This window comes from Melospiza georgiana, chromosome 1 (genome assembly GCF_028018845.1).
Source record: "Melospiza georgiana isolate bMelGeo1 chromosome 1, bMelGeo1.pri, whole genome shotgun sequence".
NCBI lineage: Eukaryota > Metazoa > Chordata > Aves > Passeriformes > Passerellidae > Melospiza > Melospiza georgiana.
In genome coordinates this window covers 132,407,757-132,424,508 of record NC_080430.1, presented here as the reverse complement: position 1 = coordinate 132,424,508, position 16,752 = coordinate 132,407,757, and the positions used below count along the sequence as shown (strand labels likewise).

General features: G+C 42.1%; 1 protein-coding gene across 1 annotated transcript in view; it reads left to right on the top strand.

Moving 5' to 3' along the window:
- LAPTM4B (lysosomal protein transmembrane 4 beta) overlaps positions 1 to 16,752 on the top strand; it is a 59,165-nt gene that overhangs the window by 31,346 nt on the left and 11,067 nt on the right. The window contains exons 5-6 of the mRNA XM_058024577.1: positions 2,050 to 2,148; positions 8,639 to 8,734. Of these exons, the coding sequence (XP_057880560.1) occupies positions 2,050 to 2,148; positions 8,639 to 8,734 (195 nt within the window). The remainder of the gene's footprint in view (positions 1 to 2,049; positions 2,149 to 8,638; positions 8,735 to 16,752) is intronic.

Here is a 16,752-nt window from a genome sequence, read left to right as displayed (position 1 = left end):
GGACAGAGAGTCAGAAAGCTGAGCCTGAAGGGGACAAACCTCAGTGTTTGTTCCTCATGTGCTCTCCTGGCTTTGCTGAAATATTTGATGAAACACTGGTGCTGGTATAAGGGAAGAACACCATGGCCCAGACTTGACCAGCGATCATGGCTCCAGCAGATGTTCCTGATTTTCAAGCAGGAAAATTTCTTGGTCATTTCCCTGCCCTCCTCTCGCCCCCGTGCAAAGCCCTTTTGAGCTGATGTTTAGAAACAGCCATTAGATTATGGCCAAAAACACAGCATGCAGTCATCCAGTCTTTGACCAGTGACTGGTTCCCAAAAACCAGGTTCTTCTTTGAGAACCAAAGTCTTAATAGGAATTTTTTATTATATTCACAAACTATTTTGACTGTTTTTTTAATGGTAGATCAGTACTGAAAAAATCATTTGGATACAGATTTACTGTAACTGTCCTTAACTGACTGGACTTTCTACCTTCCTAACTTATGGTGTCTCTTCTGCAAACAGGAGGGCAGGTTGGGGCATTAATACTTAAATTTTATGCATATAAAGTTTTTGTTTAATTTTTAAGTGCATTGTTTCTTTGCATATACTCTTGCTTTCTTGGTCTCTGGGTGACTGCATCCACTATATTTAGAATAACCTTCTGTGGGAAAAAAAAAGCAGTAACTTATTGAATTATAGCAAGCTAGTTCCCTACAAAAGCTCTACCTCAACAAAGAAGATAACATGATAAAAACTTCAGCCATGGAATTCAGCAGAGGAACAGAAACATTGCTGTCAAGAAGTGGAAAATGTGCTTATGTAACATCTAGCTGCAAATGGTTACAGCTGCTGTTGATGTTAACCACTCTGAACAGTTCATGGAAGTGCTAAATAAAGAGCTATTCTCAGTAGCAGCTGTCCAAAAAAAAGATAATTTCCTGGTGCACTGGGCTGAGTGCTGGAATAAGGGTTATTAAGGGGTTACTCTGGATTTACACCATCATTGCCAAGAATACAGTTGTAGCTCGGTCTGGTTAATTGTCCTGACAAGGATGCAGAGCTGGCCTGGTTAAGTAATTAGACCTGTAAGGGAACAGGGAGTTGTGGAAGGAACTATTGCATTCAGATATAATGAGCTACTGTTGCAGTGGAGTTATCTTTTGTGGAGAACAGCTCTGTCTGTGAACAATGGTTTATTCTAACTGAAACAGGAACTTGTATCTTGCAGTATTTCAGAATTATTTGGAACATTCTTTTCAAAGGGCTTGGAATTTTAAGCAATAAAAAAATACAGTAAAACATTTTTAGGAGCTGTTTTTCAGTCACTGATCCTAAAGTGTTTCACAGCTCTAAATCACTAGAGCCTGTGCTAAACAGGAAGATTCATTTTGTCACTTCTATTTCATGTATGTGGTAAGAGAAGGGCCTGGGGCAGATTTCCACATTTCAACTTGAAATCATGAGGTGGCCCCGTGTAGGACCCATGACTCCATGGGGCACACACTTGGCAGCACTAACACGTGCTCCTACCGAAGTACTTCAAATTTAGCCAAAATAAGATGGAGTAGAATAGACTCAAGGTATTTTGAAATGTCATAAAATATTAGGTGAAAGGATTATGCTGTCCAGTTTTTCCTGCTTTGATATTCTGGAAAGAGCTGCCATTGTTCTTTGGCAACCAGTGTCAGTGTAATGATTACTCAGTGAGTATGAGATTTGCTTGCCATTTCCCATGGTGGAAGATTTCCTGCTGCAAAGCTCTCAGACTTCTGCTAGTTTGTGTCAGATACAAACCCAGTGTGCACAGAGGAAGAGAGAGCCCACACCACATCCAAAGCAACAAGCAAATCCCTGAGCCCTCCAGGGAGCCTTTGGCAGCTGAGTGTTCACAGTGCCTGCTGTAGCCACACTTACTGAAACTGGTTGTTGGTGGGGAGAGCTCCAGATTTAGTGGATCACAGAAAGCTTTGTAAGCTGTTAATTATAGAGTGCTCTAGTTGAATGGCTCTTAAATGACTTCTGAGATTGACTCACAGTGTTTTGCTTGTTTTTGCTTACACAGCCCAACAATTTTCCCTACAAGGAAGAGATTATGTCTGTGAACCCTACATGTCTGGTTGTGATTATCCTCCTTTTCATAAGTATTATTTTGGCTTTTAAGGTAAGTGCACTGCTGTGTATAAAGTCCACTTCTGGTCATGGGTGGAATGTCCCTTGCTGGGAGTCTGTCTTTAGAAGAGTTCTGGGTAACTACAACCCCAGCAGCCTGATACCTATAGGAAACAGGGTTATAGACATGTGAAAAAGTTGTGAAAAATCTCAAAGGCAAACACAAGGACATGTAGTCCACAATGGGGAAGTGTGATTCTTGTAGGAGGAACTCATGGCTTAAGAATCCTTTGAAGCAGTGGACAAGGGAGAACCTGTTGAAACAGACTTCTTGTTTTCTCAGAATGTGTTTGGCAGCGTGTCTTTGAAAACCTTTAAAAATCACCCTAAAATGTGTAGGGAGAAGAGAAAAGGTCACATCACTGACTGTAGCTAGGGAATAAAGATAAATTATCAGTCGTTCCAACACTGTGACCCATGCAGTTCAGTGCATTCATAAGAGATCTGGGAAGGCGAAGGAACTCTAGCAACGTTTTCTTGCAGTGTCATTCAAAATGGGGAAAATAATTAGTCAAGAAATCTTCGCAGGAGAATCTCATGGGATGGACTGACTGAACAAGGAAATGGTAGAGAAACTCAGTGGTAAAAAATTCTAAGTAGTGGGCACTGAGGAAGGATGCTTTTGTTTCACAAACACTGCTGTGGGCTCTGAAGTAAGAATGACCACTATAAAAGGGACCTTGTAGCTGTTACAGATAGACCCATGAAAATATTAACTTAGCTCATTTCTGGTCAAACAAGTAAATCAAAAGCTAAGAATATTAAGAAAGGAATGGAAAAACCAAAAATATAAATTGTGTAATTTCTTAGCGAGTTCTGATGCCCACCATCTCTGGAAGCATGATTTCCCTTCTGGTGGGTGCCCTGTCTCAGAAAGAATTCTGTAGAGCAGGTAAATAAATCAAAGGAATCTCTCCTGGGAAGAGCACCATAAAGAACTGTCAGACTTGGCAACAGAAGGACACAGGGAATGAGAATTTATTTGCAAACCTAGTGGGTGAGAGGCCTGCAGGTGGCAGGTACCAGGCAAAGAGGAGATGTAGAATTCCCAGAGCAGCTGGAAAGGGCTCATGTGAAACCACCACATCCAGGTTGACTGTCCAGTGCAGCAGACTCATCCTGCTGTGGGTCAGAAGTTCAAAAGGAGCTCAGAATAAGATCAGACAAATTAATGTAGGAAAAACAATCACCTGTGGCTCCTACTAGTACCCTGAGCACTGGATCTCTTGTAAAATATGCTGGTGTGTTTGCCCTTTTCTTGCAGCCTTCTATGAGTTTCTCACAGCACAGTGCTGCTGGTTTTGTATTTCTTGTGTGGGACTTTATTTCAGATTAGTCTTGCTCTCTCTGCAAAGTAGTTTTGCATTAGATTAGAGAAGTCCCAAAGAGTCACAGTGACACCAAAGGTGCTGCTTCCAGACAATGCATATGACATATACAGGGAACGTTACTGTGGCAAAAGAGGTAGATGAGGTTATTGAAGCTACTTAAAAATTGGGGAAAGAAACCCAACAGCTAGGGTGTATTAAAGTGCTGTTGGAAGCTGTTCTCACTCCTCTGCTGTGATTTAGCAATAGAGTTCAGCTTTCTGGCCTTATATGTTCACAACCATACAGCTGATTTTATTTGCACTTCTAAGAAATATGTGTGAATTTAATAAATCCATAGATTTTTGAGGTTCCACAGGGAATGTGCTCTGTGATGCAACCAACAGCTTGATTTTACCCCATGTGGGTCTGGTGTTTCATTGACTAAGTATGTAAATAAAGCTTCAAGCTTATTTAAAAAAAAAAGGCAACTAAAATTGGAATGGCATAAATGCTTACTACAGAGACAAGAAACCTAAGAAATTAATAGTGCCAAAGACTCATTTTGTTTTTAAGCGGTAAAACATGTTTTTTCCAAGAGTGTATGTGGCTTATATAATGCTCATTCTAGCAATGTATTATCATATAAATGAGTCACAAAATATGTGACTTACACAGAAACATATGCTAAAGTTCAGTTAGCATTTTCATTTGAATTTCTTATGTTTCCAGAAGAGCTGCTATGCAGATTTACAGAATCTGCTCCATCAAATAAAAGCTGAACACACACAGATGCATCACATTTCATCTCTGATAGACTTAACAGATGGTACCACATTTATGTATTGAAACTGGAAAGGTACTGTGTATAAAAAAATATGCCTCCTCTCCCTCTGGAGTTCAACTAGAAATAGGGAGAGGAACCAAAACATTGTGACCTAGGAAAAACTACAGTAGGAAAAGCTGCATTCAACTGGCAGGAAATACTAAACAGAATCACCTAATTCCTCAGAAGTATTTGGTATTATGACACTTTTGGTTTGGGTGAAGCTACACTCAGAGAAGAACACTGCTGAGCAGAAAGCAAGATTATGCAGTATTAGATGCTGGGTTTGTGTTTTGCAGTCATGGGTTTGTGAACATGAGAGGGTGGTAAGAAAGCTAACCACACACAAGCATTTGCCTTTTTAGTCCTTATAATTTACTTGCATCTGAAGCACCTAATGGGAATTTCAGGTGGTTTCACACAGAACGCTTTTCAGAGTAGACCAAAGTACATTATTCCATTCACTGTATTTGTCTAGAAACTGAACTGGAGTTGCATACCATGAAACATAGATGCTTCATTTCTGGCTGAGGAAGGACATCCATCAGCACAAATGTATTTATATGTGCATTTGTATACACAGGACTTCAAGTTGCATATAGCCTACACAGTGACTTTTGAGTTGTGTCCTCTGCAGTTGGTTTGGACTTTTGAGTCATGTCCTCTCAGCTCTCCCAGATTCTGAGACAGGACAATTGAGGCTTCAATGAGCCAGATTAAACCTTTCCCCAGGCTGCCCCAAGCACTCTGCAGCTTCAGAGTATGGGCTGTTCCTTGGCATTTCTCTTTCTGAACAGTAGGTAGGAAGAGGTAGCTGCCAGTGTGATGTGTTCTCATAATATGCCTGTAAGCTGCATCTCCAAGGTACTGAGCCCAGAGGTGAGACCACTCTGCATGTCCTGGTGTCCTCAGCAGATGGGAAAAGATAAGAATGAAGTTCTGTGTTCTCCCTGAGAGATTTGGTTGAATGCCCTCAGTCCAAGGGCATTCTTCCTGGCAGGGGGAGAGGCCTGCAACACATCACCTGGCATCTGCTGCCTTCCTGCAGGGCTGTGGGCAGCACCTGGGACCATGAACACAGCCCCAAGAGCCCAGCTCTGGTCCCCACTCCCAGGAATGCCAGTACATAGCCATGAGGCTGTCACCTGTTCCACAAAGGCCTAGGACAAGTCCCAGCACTGATGATGACAGGATAGTTATGGGAGACTCGTCTCTAAAACAGGAATCAGTTGCTTAAAATGGCATACCTCAGTGTGTGTGACTGTTAGCCAACAGCCAATGTCCTGGCCCTGTAAGATGCCATATAAAGTGTTGCAGTGGTTTGGTTTAATACTAATTCTTTCCAATTACAGCATTTCTTTCAGTTCTAAGCAGTTGTTCTTATACAACCCTTTTAAACACACAAGATACACATTCTAGTGTGCTGAGAAGATAAATTTAATTCCAGATTTTATCAGCACAGCAACCCATTGTTTCTCTCTCTGTAACACCAACATGGGAAATACATGTGGTCAACTGGTCTTCCATTAGCATAATTTGAAATCTTCGTATAAATTTCAGTTTGTGTAGAGATCTTTATCTCATTTTCACCAGTGACTGAAGCCCATCTCAGCTCTGTAAACAGAAAAATCAAAGCAGCTGGGCAGTCAAAGGGGATTCAGTGCAGGCAGCTACTAACCTGAGGGGGCTCTCTTGGGTCTGTGGCGTTCACCCTGCGCTTGCTGCCAGTGAGGGGTTACCCAGATCAGCACAGACTTTCCCTTGCTGTGTTGCAAGAAGCAGCGCAATACAACAACCTCTAATTTCCACAAAGATGCTGGTCAGTCTTCTGGTCAGGCATCTGATGAGCACAGGTCTGCAGTTCATTTCTGTTGTTATGCAGCTTAACAGGTGAGTCTGCAACTGCAACAGTGAGAGACAGGGTGACAAAGTCGTGTGAGTTTCAGATCCTTAGGGTCTCAAGTAATTTCCCACCATCCAAAGGAGAGGACTAAAAGCTGGCTAGAAATAGGCACAATGCCTGTTTCAACACAATGCCTTTTTACTCACCTGTCCTTTCTGGTGGTGGCTGCTTGGGGCTGCCTCCCCCAAAAGGTGTCACTGTCTGTCACCAGTCTGTGCTGTGGTAAGCAGGAGATCCACTCAGGGGATTAGGCCAAGGGAGGCCTTTAATCTAGGGCCCATTTCAAATGTGAACATTAGTCTTCTGAGATAAAAATCAATATATTTATATACTGTGTGTCCAGCCACACATTTTAAAGCAGTATTAGAAACCTCAGCCAAGTCTTTCAGGAAAGTAAATTTCTAACTGAATCAGGAGCCCCATTTAACAGTGCAGCAGTATTGCTAGAAAATAATTATTAGGAATGAGCTAAATAAAGTTTCAGGTTGAGGAAAACAAGTTTCTGTGAGTCATGGTTTGCAGGCCAGCAGCACATGGCCAGAGCACTTGGACAGGGACATTCTCTGAGCTGCTGCCACTCTCTGCCCTATGCTGGTCAGTGTCTCAGGGCCAGTTCCTTGGTGTGAGCTGGCTGATGACCTCCTTAATTCAAGGAACATACCTCACCCAGTGAGAGACAGCCTGTGCATGCAGAGCTAGGGTTTAGAGCTGGGAAAGCTGTAGAGGTTCATTGTGGGGTTAAGTGTGTTTTATTCACCACATGGAATGAAAGCATTAAAAAGTAAATCTCCCACTTGCTTCTCCCTGAGAGGATTGTATTATCCAAAACAGGGCTTCCATCACTCTGGATTTTGACAGAAGGGGTATAGAAATAGTTTTGCAAATAGGTAGGCTTAATGTAAAGGGTTTCTTATATAGACAGGCTGTGTCCCCGCAGAAGTGTACTATATTCAGTCTCTGTTCTGCATTGCCTCTTATGCCTTTCCCAGGCTATAGTACCTGAGCACTGAAAGCTGCTGAACTACTTATTACCACTTTAAATTAACAATGACATTTTACTTAATTCTGGAAGAGATGCAGTTCTCCATGTGTGTGCCTTTACTTGTTTCAGTAGCCCGGGGTGGGATTGCACAGCCCACAGCTTGGTCTGCAGAGCCTGTCTAATCTTCCCTTGGGATTTAGCTCATTCCAGAAGCCTTTTGCTCTCTCCATTTGATGGCCAAAATTATTGTCAAAGTCTGCAACAGCTGTAAGTCAATCCAGGGTCTGTAAGGTGCTGTGAAAAAAGAGGAAGCAAATCTACCAGATTTTAGCCAGCCCTGGTGGAAAAAAACCTTCCTGATTTGCAAGCAAGCCATGAGTGAATCACGTGGCATCCTGAAAAACACAGCTCATGTGTGTCAGCTCTGGAGACAGAGGAAGCACAGGGCAGCTCAAAGGGATAAGAGGCTTTTGGAAGGCCATCAGTGCAAGTGAGTCACAAAAGTATGACTCACTCAGTGAGACACACATGCAAATTCAGTGCTGGCAGTTTAATCTACATGTGTTAGGTTTATGGAAGAATTTCTGTGCAGACCCATTAAGTAAAAATATAAGTTGGGCACTATCAAAACACAAAGTTCTCCTCATCACCATCATGTGTGATTATATGAATGTCTTGGTTTGAAAGAAAACAAAAGTAAAACCCTAGCCTCCAACAATGGGAAGCAGAAAGCTCCAGAGAGAACTGCTTTGGTCCTGCCAGCTGTGTTACTGACATCCTGTGGATCTGACTCCAGCTCCTCCACATCTTCCTGCCTCTTATCTTCCTTCCAGGCACTTTGCTCATCTCTGCTACTCAGACTAAAATCTCTCCTGCTCAGGAAAGAGGTGGTGGCTATTCTGCCCAACCAGTTAAAAAAGTGGAGACAACTAATTGTTTGACAGGAAGCAGCACTACCCAAGCTCCAAGAACAAAAGCAGTGAAGTTTATGATCTTGCAGTAGGTTTATTGCTGCTATTACTGGAGGTTTTTTTTTACACTGGGAAAAAAAAAACAAACCAGTATTTTAAAAAATGTTTAAAATGTCAGAAATAACTTCAGATGTCAATAAAAGCTTTTACTTCGGCAATTTTCTCTAGTCAGGCAAGAATACCAAGACCCCAGACCATTCCAGTCACATGGAATCCATTGATTTAATAAGCTCCCTTTATATATTGAAAGCCACCATAAGGTGTCCCCAGAACCTTCCCAATTCCAAAGAACCCCAATGCCATCAGTATGGGGAATGACACTGGATTACTCACAGAGCCCCCAGGCATTCTCACAGTCACTGCAACCAGGGAAGCGACTGCCCCATGCTTCTATCATGCTGATGTTCCTGTTTATAAAGAATGGAAATGCTCTATCAGAAAAGCATGCATGGTTTATTTTCTGCACAGAGTAATAAATCCCTTTTCTTTGCAGGGGTACTTGATAAGCTGTGTGTGGAACTGTTACCGATACATCAATGGCAGAAACAACTCGGATGTGCTGGTGTACATCACCACCAATGACACTGCGGTAAGGATCTTACATGGCAAACATTTCTGTACTATCATGCATTTATTTTCTGTTTCTGACTCTTTATTTTACTACTTTAATTCCTTTGGCAGTCCTCATCTGTTGATGATGTTTGGACTTGAAACTCAGGGGACTAGCATGCAGTGGTTGCAAATTGCATTTATTGCTAAAACGCTGGTTTTATTTTATGCATATTATCTGTTAAAGAATCTGTGTTAATCATAAACTACAGTTTATCTTGTGGTCCCAGGAATGATCTCCAGTTCTGAGCTCTCCAGCTGTGTGATGATCTGGACTGTGGAGGGACTGATTGGGACTCAAGAATGCCATGGTCTACATCGGCTGTGGAATTCTGATTTATCTATAGAAACTGTGATTTAGGACACTTAACATCTAGTGTAGTGCTTTACAAACTCACAGAGAAGAGCTAAAAGGCAGCAGAAGTTCAGTGATTCATTTCCCAGTGCATGATGGGGTTTGTATGGTAAGGAGACCAAATGAAACAAAGATCGACATGAAAGAAAATAATAAACAGACTTTAACCTCAAAGAATGGAAGGCATAGGTTCACTTTTTAGTAGTTTAGTAGTTTAGCTTACATGCACATGTGCAAGACATGATTGCTAAGCTTTTTGCAGAAGGCACTGAAGGACTATGGGAAGAAGGGGTCTCTGGAAAAGAGCCAGTTCTGTTTGCAGAGGTTTTACCATGGAGCTGCTCAGTTCCACCCGGGGGCTCTGTGCCCGAGCAGCCCGTGGGGTGAGCCAGGGCTGATGGAACAAGGCTCTTTACACCATTTACGCAACAGAATGAGAGCAGCACAAACTTGGTCCTCTGGATCATCTGGGTGAAATCCCAGGACTGCCTTGCTCAGGTTTTCCTAACTGTGGGTGGTCTCCACACACTGAGGTTTTAGACTGTCAGCTGTAATCCTTTGGAATGAGTGATTCCCATGCAGCCACAAGGGCTTAGTAAACCATCACTACTTTTACATGAAATATGTAACTCTTGCATAGTTATTTGTCTTCTATACCTGAAGCTTCAAGAAAAACATAAGAAGTTTTACAGACCATGATCACGGCTGGCAACCAGGACATTTAAATATAAAAACATGGATTTATTGAGAGCTAAGAAGTATTACTATTTTCTTTACTGGAATCTACTTTGGATAAACCCAGGAATTTAATGTGAAATGATTTTAATAGCTCTTTTTTGTTCAGCCTGTAGGTAGTTGTAACTCAGCTTCAAACACTGTTGACTACAACCCACAGAGCCAGCAGGCTCAGCAATGAGAGAGTGTCAGCTGGATTATCTGAGAAACTAAACTTAGTTTTTAAAAGTTACATTAAAACCACCTGCTTCACTGCTGCCTTCATAAAGCAAAAGACTGTTTTTAGAGATGCCTGGCTACAAAAGCTCTTCTCAGTACTTTTGTATTTGGTAATAACCAAATGTTTCTGTGGGAAAAGGAAGCCCTTTTATCCCCTTCATAGATGACATAGACTGAGCCTTTAATTTAACTTTGCTTATCTTGCTCTTAGAAGACATCTAAAGCAAAAGCATGTTGTGAGAAAGGTTGTGCATTCCTAGCTAGGGCTCTGACCATTGGACTCCTTTTCTTCCCCAGTATTTACACTTCTTTAATTTTAATAAGGTGAGAATCTGTTCCTGTAAGGTATGATGCATCTTTCTAAAGTTCAATAAGATGACATTAAATGAGAAAGAGCTGTGTGGGAATTTATCAGCTAACCAGAAAAAAGTCACTGAAAATTTCCTCTTTGTGAGTACAGAAAGGCTCAGGAGGAAGGTAAGAGGAGAGTTGCTAACAGCCTGAGTTTTGAATTTGAGGTGGAGGCAAGCTTCATTCAGACCCATGTCTGACTACTTCTTTATGGTCAGGGTGAGCACTTTCACCTTTAGGTGACATATTCCATATCCATCTCTTTCACATTGTTCCCTGACAAGCTCCATGGGCGCCCACCAGCACGGTGCACTCAGGGTTGTGATGGAGGAGCTGATGTGCTCCTGAGCAGCCTCTTTCTTTCTTCTGCTCTTTCTGAGCTTCAGAAGGAATGACAGTGTGTGGGGTTAAATGCCCATCCTTCTCCACTGTGAGTCAGAAGACAGTTCTTCCCTCTGTTCACCCCCTGGAATCACAGACTTCAGGAGATTGTCTTTCTCTGCATGTATGTCTGCATTCCGAAACATACACAAACCCCTCTCCACATGACCGTGAAAAAATACAGGCACAACACTGTTGGTCTAAAATGGCTTCAAAATGAAGCATGGAAGAAAAGGGCTTTGAAAGTGAAATACTGAGGGCCTCTGAGAGTTTAGAGCTCTTGAGGAAACCTTACAAAATTTTGAAATGCTGTGATAGGTCACCGCAGTCTGTGTAATTTATAATATTCTTCCAACATTCAAGTGTACTTTTGTATTAAAATGAAGGTTTTTCATTTTTATGAATGCTGGGAAAGCAGGGCTTCTTCATACCAATATGCCTTTAAATCATGAACTACAAGTTTCTTAACAAATATGAATCAATCTCTGCCCTCTTTATTGAAATAAATATGTCATTTTTAGAATCAAACCTGCTACCTGAATTCCAACAGAGTTGCAGGTCATACCTGCAGGGTATGTTGTCATCTTCAGGGATGTTTTTTGATATGTACTTGTCATCAGCAAGAATCTAAAAGAATCTGTACAAATGGAAGTAAAAATCTAAGTTTAAATATGAGGCTCGGTGTAATTGCTACAGTTTAGAGTAAAAATGTTAAGTATTATGGATTCATAGAATCACAGAATGGTTTGGGTTGGAAGAGACCTTCAAGATCATTTAGTTCCAACCCCTGCCATGAGCAGTGACACCTTCCACTAGACCAGACTGCTCAAAGCCTCTTCCAACCTAGCTTGGAACACTTTTGGGAATGAGCCATCCACAGCTTCTCTGGGCAACCTGTTCCAATGTTTTCCCACCCTCTCAGTAAAGAATTTCTTCCTAATGTCTAATTTACACCTACTCTCAGTTTAAAGCCATTCCCCCTTGTCCTATCACTACATGCTCTTATGAAAAGTTCCACTGCAGCTTTCTTGTAGACCCCCTTTAGATACTGGAAGGTGCTATAAGGTATCCCTGGAGCCTCCTTTTCTCCATTTTTGTGGCCCTCCTTTGGATTGCCTCCTACAGGTCCTTGCCCTACTTATGATGAGACCCCCAGAGCTGGAAGCTTTCTTCTTTATAGGAGGATTTTGTCTTAAACTCAATCCTGCAGTCTGAATTGCTTCATGCTGCCCATTTACTCTGTTGTTCTCAGCACAGAAATTTCCAGTTAGTTCCCCATGTCAAACTGGTTCTTATAAATAATGCTCATAGATCTGATCTGTAACTAACCTTTTATCAGCTACCAGATAATCTGATTTTTGTCACTCAGTGTAAGTGGTTTAAGCCATCCTTTTTGCAAGTGTGCCATCTGGTGCAAACATCCCTCCTCCTGCTGCAGGCTGTGAATGGGAAACTCCTGCTGCCCACTGGGTGAGAGATCCTCCTTCTGTGACCTTTGATCAAAATTTGACACCACATGAATCTGCCTGGCTTGGCTCCATCAACAGGCTGTGTTATGACATGGGAGGGCCACCTGATGCTGGGCAGGGAATGGCCTGGACCCCAGGCAGGGGGAAGATGTGACACTCATGCTCCTGAGGACCTGAGAATCCATCTGTGTGCATTAGTCACAGCAGAGTCTCTTGGGAATATGGATCTCCTTCCTCCTAAGTGCTTTTCCAGTACTTCTCTCAGTTTCTGGAGATGTCTGTAGGAGGTTTTGGCATGGCAGTAAAGTAGCTGCCCTGCAGTAATCTGAGGATTGCTTGTCCCACTTTCCCAATCCATAGTAACCTGAGGATTGTTTATTTCCCCTTTCCCAATCTGGGATTGCTTTCTCCTGCCACCTTCTCAAATGCACCATGGCTGAGGGTTGATTTTCCACACAAGTTTAAACTGTCACAGTAGTACCATGGAAATGTTCATCCAGTTTGGAAAAATTGACAGTGTAGAGGTGCAAAAGATAACCCAAAGTTAGACATTTGTTCTCTGGAGCAGTAGCAGCTCTATTGTGCTCTTGGACAGCCAGGGGATTTCAGTCTGTCTATTTTTAACTCTCACTGAAGCCAATCAATGGAAGTTTCATCTCCGGTCATGCTGCCAGTGCGGATAAAATGTAAAGCTGTAAATCTCTCTTCAAAGTGGGATTTAGATCTTTATGTGCTTTATAAAATCGCTTCAATAGATTTTATCTCACATACCCTTATCCGCAATGGTTAATAAGTTACTTTTTAAAAAATGCAGATATATTCCCTCTGTGGACATGACCTCAACTAAGTAGCCTGCAATTAATTGGTCAACACTTTTATTTGCCTTCCCTTTCTCAAAGCAATAGGAGACCTATTTGAGAAGTGCAGAGGTAGATCTTTCATTCCTGCTGGATGATTTCTCTGAGCGCAGGAAGAAATTCTTTGGTAAAGTTGGAAGAGCCATTCTTTGTATAATTGTGTTATTAATTTGGTGATTAATTTGGCTATGGACCGAGGGAAGGACCCTTAGACTCATGCCAGTTAAACAGACTGAAGCACGCGATGGATCCCAGAGACAGATAAACCATAGCAAGAGCTCTTATTTCTGATAGTTGCTTTGGAACCTATGGTTTCCAGCTGCTGAGCCAGATTTGGGATGGTATGTGTCAGAGTAGAAGACAGCTCAGAGAATAATTCTGCTTTAAAAATGTTTTCCCTAAAAATCCTACAAACTTGTCAATGCTCACCAGGTACCTGGTCTTGTGTGGCAGTTTGTGTGCCACAAACTGTTACTGGGCCACTAGATCACAAATATCTTTTTGCAGTGAATAGAAACCAGGGAAATATTTCAAAATGAGCTGACACCACCAAAATGAATATCCCTGGCATGACTCTCTGAGTGCATTCAGGGCCCCCAGTGGAGTCCAGGCAGAGGACTCTTGACCTTCCTTATTGGAAACTGTCTGGTAAAACCTGCAAGAGGAAAGGCAGGTAAAGCAGGACATAGAGACGAGGAGGAAGAATCAGGGACAAGAAATAAAGGATATAAGTAGAACTACCCAGTGCAATAAGTAAAGGGGATGGTTCATTAGTAATACGATGTAATAGTCTACATGAGACCTAGAAATGTGGTTTAAATGCTGGAGCTGTTTTTCTTCAGAATTGCACTTTGTAAACATAACCACACAAGCAATTTCTTTAATGAGAGAATCTTCAAAGGGCTCAAGATCCCCATGGATGCCACCATTCACATCTTGGTAGTATGCACATGCCACATGTGCAGTTCTTCCTCTTCTGTTTGATTCTGAGTTGCAGAAAAGTATCATGATGGTCTGTATCTGCCAACAAACAGCTCTTCAGCTGCTTCAGCATTTCATATTCTACTTGCAGTGAAGTCCCATGCCTTGTCAGCTGACCTTTAATCTTAGTGAAGAGATTGGTCCTTTATTTTTCTAGTTTTTTTTTAACTTTCCATCTTACCATCTATTCTCAGTTCTTGCTTCCACTTTTTCCCTGTTTATGGAAGATTTTTTAAATTACAATCCAGCATTCCCTGTGGTCAGAATTACTTCATGCTGCCTGTTTTCTTTGTTGCTTAGTGCTATAGGCTAATTGCACTTCTTGTTATGGGTCTCAACTATTATTAGGTAGCTGCTGTCAGAAGCCAGCTGTCCTGTTTGGAATGGACTATTAACAATGTCAATTTGGAGCAAATACCCTCTAAAGTTCAAAAACAAGATTTCCAAAACATTTTCATTTGTCATGGCAGTTATAAATTTACCTGTGAGCTAAATTACAAGTTCAAAATATACATGTTTATCTATTTTCTTAAGAAGATTTAAAATTTGTATTTATTTGCAGTGGACATATTGGAATTTGGAACTAATATGTGACAATTTGTGAGAGATTTACAATAAAATAGACAAATATGATCTCAGTGTTCATAATTAGATTAAAAAGAAGACATGAAATGGGGACATGTAATTTAAATCTTCCAAATCTTTTTGGGTTCACTAATTGGGTATGTTGCAATGTAGGAAAAAAACAGTGTTTAGAAATTTGCAGTGTTTCTTTCTTTAGTGCTTTTTATCCTAATGGGATTGATTCACTACCATCTGACAGCTGCTGCTTTTTGGGCTTCAAAACACAAGTCCAAGTCTTCAGTATAATTCCAAGGATACATATCAGTGCAGCAAAAGTCAAAGACAGCTTAAATCCGTGTTGCCCAGGGTGTATGGGTGTTAAGCTGAGCTGTGTGTGAATTTTCCAGGTCAGATTCAAGTCATGGTTACACTGTGCACCTAAGGATGGGGGAGGTGAGAATTTGCTCAGGCAGGTGTTGCTCAAGCAGGGAGTTGCAGCAGGGTGTGAGGCAGAGTCCCAGCAGAAATGAGCCATGCTGGGGTTCATTTTTAGCTGTAGAGTTGGCCAGTGCAGGAGCCCTGCCCTGCTACAGAGCTCTCCCCAGGCGTGGTCCTGCTGCAGCTCCAGCACTGCCTCATCTGGTGTCGCCTCATCACAGCCTCCTGCACTGCCCAGCACAGCCCTGGCCTAGGCCGAGCAGAGGAGGAGCTCCTCACACACCCCAGTCCCTCCCTCCCCAGGCTCTGACAAAGCTCTCCCACCCCACAAAGCACTCAGATGCTGAAGAGCCCCAGCTGGGGGGCAGTGGTGACAGCTGGTGGCTCAGGGGTGGCTGTGTTCCCTCAGAGATGGCCTGGAGGCCACGCTCCCTGCCAGGGAGGGACACCCACCTGCCTGTGCTTGGCAATGCCAGGAGGCCTGTCTGTCCTTCTGTGGCTGTTGATGGTTTCACCTAACTTGGGGGCTTTAAGTCTCATTGCATTTCACTTTAGTGGCTCCCTTAGAGCAATTGCACTCTTCCCAAGCGTCCCTTGGGACTCTTTATGGACACAGGGCTGTCCACTGTGGTCTGTTCCAAACTGCACAGCACTTGTGGCTTTGCTCCTCTGCCTTATGAGCAGTGAGGAAAGCAAGGTCTGCTTTAAATTAACTCTGGGGCAGACACTCAGCTTCAGAAAGGGCAAGGATGAGTGGATATTCATCCACCAAATTTAGAAGATCCGCAAAAGTTTTTGGGAGTTTCTGGCTGACAGGTGCTTTACAGTTGTGATTTACTTACAGTAATAGATTTTTTTGTATATAGACAGGAGCCTTTCCAGCAGCATCTGTAATGGAAGCATGGCTGTGATAACCACACTCTTGGGAGATCATCAGTCCTGTTAAACAATTTGGGTGTCCCCTGTGAGCTATACCCAGCTTTCTGTCTTGTTAACTCTTGAGTGGAATACACAATGTAATTGTAAAAGATAAGGTTAGAAAGAGAGGTAATTTAGTAATTAAAAAGTCCACTGAAAGAGTAGTGATCTCTCAGTTTTCTGCACTCAAGACATCAACCATTTGTTACACAGAGTAGATGTATGCTTCAATGTCTTCAGTACTGGTGACTTGTAAATGAATATACCCTGAGAAAGCATGTGCTTACTGAGAAAGTGCTCATTTTGAAAACAAAAAAAAAAAGGAAAAATTGAAAAAATAATGCTGTTCTGCCTGTACACAATCATGATGCAGCAGTATGAGGCTGACCAAGATGTAGCAAAGATGTCTGTGACCTGAAGAGGGCTGTTGCTCCATGCCTCTGAATGGAGAGGGTAATTACACCATTATTCTGCATGACTTTTGTGAGACTGCACATGATGGAACAAGACAATACCTTCGTCAATTCAATTTTCTTCCACCACAAGGGTAATCACAGTCTGTCCCTAAATATTGTTGTATCCTAGAAATATATACATTTATTCATCTATCTAGAGTGCTGAAAACATTGTGTTGCTTCATTACAGAATTTCATAAACTCATGTAAAGTTTCCTAAATAGTGTCTTGGAGAGCTGGTGGCTTGGAATAAACAAGCAGTTTTTCCAAAGAAA